The 5,265-nt window shown below is 52.1% G+C and overlaps 1 protein-coding gene across 1 annotated transcript; it reads left to right on the top strand.

The window, feature by feature from the left end:
- The first annotated feature begins 2,139 nt into the window (after window positions 1-2,139).
- On the top strand, window positions 2,140-2,972 carry LOC138076821 (acireductone dioxygenase). The gene has a single exon (XM_068969146.1). The coding sequence runs from the start codon at window positions 2,141-2,143 to the stop codon at window positions 2,678-2,680; it is 540 nt and encodes a 179-aa protein (XP_068825247.1). The 5' UTR covers window position 2,140; the 3' UTR covers window positions 2,681-2,972.
- The last annotated feature ends 2,293 nt before the right edge of the window (window positions 2,973-5,265 follow it).

Raw genomic sequence — 5,265 nt, 5'->3', positions numbered from 1 at the left:
GCCTGGAACCAATGAGGTCTACTTTTTGCCTAAGCCCGCGGGAGCTGGGCCTTCGCCTGTTGCATCTAAGATGGCTCTGGCCCTGACAGCTGTTCCCTGTTCTCATCAGGTCAGCAGCTCTGGAAACGGGGGAATGTGGAAGAGCTGCAGGGTCTGTCGTGATGCCCGACTGTGTGACATCCAGCCAGCTCACCGGATCCAAACGTTCCTGGCTCTTTCCCTCTCAGGTCACTGGGTCGTCCACCAGGACTGCCCTGTGCGCACCTTCCCAGGCCCCCTCCCCGGAGCAGCCTCCTTTCCTGCTCACAGCGCCTGCCCCTCCGCGCCACCAATCAGCATGTGTCTGACCCTGACCCCACGTGCCGCTGCACTCAGTCTCTCTAGTCTCGGCCTTCATTCAGATCCTAGAGCTCGAGGCTGATCGCTCCAGCCCAGAACGGTCACCCCAGATCTCGAATAAACCCTGGGCCGCTCTCTTGAGACTGGGGAGTCGGCTCATCAGATGTAAGTGTGGCTGATTAAGCCAGTCTCCCAGGGGACCTTCCATGGTAGAGGTTCCTTTCCTATTTTTTTGGCCACACTGTGCGGTTTGTGAGATTGTGAGATCTTAGTCGCCCTATGAGGGATCAAACCTGCATTCCCTGCAGTGAAAGCTTGGAGCCTTAACCACTGGACCTCCAGGGAGGGGGCATCTCTGACAATAGCGCAAGGTCTCAACAGGTTGATCTTTGCAGTCAAAGGCCTGGAAACGCCTATTACTCATTGTGGGACACAGACAAGTCACTTGACTGCTCTGCACCCCCATTTTCTGTGTAACACGGAGGAAACACTCCCAGCCGATCCTGCCGCAGAGGACTATTGCAAGGGGCTGTTCGAGTGGGATGCGGCATGAGAGGGCTTTGAAAAGCGTCAAGTGCCCCGCAAGCGGCAGGGTGCTTCTTTCCTGACGAGTTGGAGGGAGGCCACTCCGCAACATCCAGGCTGAAGGGCTCCTATGTGGGGAGAGAAGCCCACAGCCAAGGAGGTGGACACAGACCGCAGCAAAGGAGATTTAAAGTAGACATCTGCAGGGGTTCCCTGAAGGAGAGAGTGACATAACACGGAAGTGGCTTCTGGAGCCCAGACAATAAGCTACACACACATCTCCCCGCAGGGCAGCCTTGAGGGAAGGCTGGTTCCAATCAGCCTGCAACCAGAGGGGTGGCCGGGGAGGCCCCAGAAGACCCTTACAACCCAAGCTGCCCCTGAAGCCCTTAAGCAGGGGCAGGAAGGAGCAGGAAAGAGCGGGCTGGAGGCATCCGATTCTCGTGGTGTCATCACACCTGTGGTCTCAGATCCCACAGGCCCTGGGCAGCTCCCACGCATCTCCGGGCACCAAAACCAGCTTCAGATTATGAGTGATCAGCAGCCTTTGAAATAGAGGCCCAGATGCCAGGAGAGGAGAGGGACATTCCAAGGTCCAAGTGGATACTGCCCAGGCCTGTCCCTCCCTACCTGCCTCAGTCTCCAAAGGACATAAGCTCAGAGATTGACATCACAGCACCCCTCTGTCAGAATCTCAGTGATATACAGGCTCAGATGGTGGGCTGGGTCCTGAGAGGTGTGCTGTGGTCTTTAAGGAAAATGTGCACACTCATGCGCGTGTGCGCACGCACACACACACACTAGATAACTGATGTTACAGACTGCAGCTTTTTCTCTCCCACCTCTCTCCTGACTTGTGAGCACAAACAAACCCACATATGTACATACAGAGATCTTTGTTGTTTGGTTTTCACAAAAACAGAGTCTTTCTCTAACACGTCCTGCAGCTAGCTTTATCACTTACATCACGCGCCTCCCTCCAGCTCAGTGGCGGGCTTAACTCATTCGTCTTTTAAAAGCTGCACGATGTATCTGAGCACCCCCTGCCAATGTCTGTGCAAGTTGTCTCCTGTTTTCAGAAACATCTAATATATGTCTGCTGTGTGCAGATCCTGGATGAAGGAGCAGATGTGTGCTGAGAAGATCCATAAGTGGGCTGAAAACAGGATCAAGAAGAGTTAACATGAACTCCCGGAGCTGGGCTCTCTCAGCCAGAAAGGCCTTTAGAGCTTGTGGTCCAATCTCCTGGTTTAAAGATGAGAAAGGGGTCCCGGCCATGGTGGAGGCCTGGTACATGGACGAGGCGGCCGACGACCCGCGGCTGCCGCACCGCGCCGAGCCCGCGCGCCCTGTCGGCCTGGAGCAGCTGCGCCGGCTCGGGGTCCTTTACTGGAAGCTGGATGCAGACAAATACGAGAACGATCCAGAATTAGAGAAGATCCGAAAAGAGAGAAACTACTCCTGGATGGACATCATAACCATATGCAAAGACAAACTACCGAACTACGAGGAGAAGATCAAGATGTTCTTTGAGGAGCACTTACACCTGGATGAGGAGATCCGCTACATCCTGGACGGCACCGGGTACTTTGACGTGCGGGACCGGGAGGACCAGTGGATCCGGATCTCCATGGAGAAGGGGGACATGATCACCCTGCCCGCCGGCATCTACCACCGCTTCACGCTGGACGAGAAGAACTATGTGAAGGCCATGCGGCTGTTCGTGGGAGACCCTGTGTGGACGCCGTACAACCGGCCGTCGGACCACCTCGAGGCCCGGACGCGGTACCTGGAGTTCCTGGCGCAGACGGCCTAGCGGCCCCGCGGGCCCCTCATGAGGCAGCGTGGAGTCTGTCCCTTTCCCCTGCTTCAATGCTGCAGGCGCGAGGCTGGGGAGCCTCTGCAAGCTTGTCAGATCAGAACACTATTTTTTTGATCAGAACATGTTTAATGGACGGAGCTATGGAGCTGGTTGGATGTGCAACCAGCTGGAAATTTGGGCAGGTGATTCACTTCTCTGATTCGGGGTCAGGGGTCAGTGGCCCCGCACTAGCTCGAGCCTTCAGCTCTGACCAGTGAGTTTCATCTCCCCAAATACAGCCACTTGCTGCCTGATTCTCGGGCTTTTAAACAGGCGCCAGGCGAGGCCATACCTGCCCTGTGCAGGCATGTGACAGTGGGTGACAGGACGGGTGGAGAAGTCACCCACTTTTCTCCCAAGACACAGGGGTGCTGGGGGGAAGCTGGCATGTTGGGTACACGCACTCGCTTGCACCACTTTCTCGAGCTGCCTTGATGCTCTGCTGGCGGCTGGGAGCCGCCCTATATTCTGGTGCTTGGGGTCCCTTCAAGCCGCCCCGTTCGCCTCCATCACCTGATGCGTGTGCGCAGCTGTGTCTGTGTTTCCTGGGTCAGCGCTGCTCCACGTGTGGTTTCTAGGGTAAACTTGAACAGTAAATGTCTTTTGCAATCAAGCCTTTCAATTTTAACAAGAATTGGTACATCATTTGTATTTTTGATCAACAGTTTTGAGATACAATTATATCTCATTTGTTATAATCATAGAAAAACCCCGAATTAGCCTCAGATTTGGTGGGCAGTTTGCTTTGGGTATTCTTTTAAGCTGGATTAAAAATCTTTATGTGGAAATGGATAAAAAAAAAAAAAGATGAGAAAGGGGATTTGTCCAAAGTCACACCGCTCACTACTGAAAAACCTGAGGCCACAATTCAGGTCTTCTGACTCCCAGACTAATAATATCCTGACTTCTGTACAAAAGCCATTAAAATAAAAATTTGAAATAGGGCCAAGAAAGGTTTGTTTTAGCTTGTTGGTGGACACTCTAAGTTGTGTCCTACTCTTTGTGACCCCCATGAACTGTAGCCCACCAGGCCATCTCTCCATGGGATTTCCCAGGCCAGAATACTGAAGTGGGTTCCATTTCCTTCTCCAGGGGATCTTCCCATCCCAGGGATCAAACTCGCATCTCCTGAATTGGCAGGCGGATTCTTTACCACGGAACCACAAAGTTACAGATGCCTAAAATTTAGGGGTTGAATAAGGAGATAAGACGTACTCAAATCCCTTAGAGATAATGACAGAGTGACAGGGCCTCTTTTTATACTCTGCCTCTTGCCCTTCTCTCCAGGCAAATTTGCCCAAACACAAGCTCATTTCCGCCTCAGGGCCTTTGCACTTGCCACTGCCCAGGGAGGGACCACATTTCCCTCAGATTTTTGCTTGACTGCTGCCTTCTCACACACAGATCTCAGCTCCACCATCCCCTCTTCAGAGAGGCCCTCCTTGTTTCCACCCTCCCCACAACTAACCAAGCTGTTCAGCCATCGTGTATCCCATTATCCTGCTTGCTGTCATCATCTGTAAAGACCTCGGGCGTGTGAGTATTTGTCTGCTCATTAACAGTCTCTTATATTAGAAGAGAAGCCCCATGAGGCAGAGAACTTGCCTGCAGAGGACAATGCCTGGCACGTGACTGGTGATAGTAATGATTTGAATTGACAGAGCCCAAGTCTCCTGGCTGCTTGTCCAGGGATGCTCCCACTGTACCCAGAGGTGTCTGGGCTACATCGGGGCTGCAGAAGCTACTGGCCTTGCCTTCTGGAGAGAGTGCTGGCTGCCAGCTTCTGTGAGGAAGGGCACAGGGATCCTACAAGGATTCAGTTCAGTCCCTCAGTTGTTTCGAGCTCTTTGCGACCCCAGGGACTGTAGCACTTCAGGCCTCCCTGTCCATCACCAACTCCTGGAGCTTGCTCAAACTTATGTCCATTGAGTCAGTGATGCCATCCAACCACTTCATCCTCTATCGTCCCCTTCTCCCGCCTTCAATCCCTTCCAGCATCAGGGTCTTTTTCAATAAGTCAGCTTTTCGAATCAGGTGGCCAAAGGATTGGAGTTTCAGCTTCAACATCAGTCCTTCCAATGAACCCCAAAGACTGATCTCCTTTAGAATGGACTGGTTGGATCTCCTTACAGTCCAAGGGACTCTCAAGAGTCTTCTCCAACATCACAGTTCAAAAGCATCAATTCTTCAATGCTCATCTTTCTTTACAGTCCAACTCTCACATCCATACATGACTACTGGAAAAACCATAGATGGACTTTTGTTGGCAAAGTAACATCTCTGCTTTTTAATATGCTGTCTAGGTTGGTCATAACTTTTCTTCCAAGGAGTAAGTGTCTTTCAACCTTATGGCTGCAGTCACCATCTGCAGTGATTTTGGAGCCCCCAAAATAAAGCCTGTCACTGTTTCCACTGTTTCCCCAACTATTTGCCAGGAAGTGATGGGACCGGATGCCATCATCTTAGTTTTCTGAATGTTGAGCTTTAAGCCAACTTTTTTACTCTCCTCTTTCACTTTCATCAAGAAGCTCTTTAGTTCT

This window comes from Capricornis sumatraensis, chromosome 3 (assembly GCF_032405125.1).
Source record: "Capricornis sumatraensis isolate serow.1 chromosome 3, serow.2, whole genome shotgun sequence".
Taxonomy (NCBI): Eukaryota; Metazoa; Chordata; class Mammalia; order Artiodactyla; family Bovidae; genus Capricornis; species Capricornis sumatraensis.
Note: the sequence above shows the minus strand (reverse complement) of the source record. Positions and strands in the feature narration are given on the sequence as shown.

What these genes read in the sequence shown, in the direction of transcription:
- LOC138076821 (XM_068969146.1), top strand. Translation starts at nt 2,141, where the DNA reads ATGGTGGAGGCCTGGTACATGGACGAGGCGGCCGACGACCCGCGGCTG.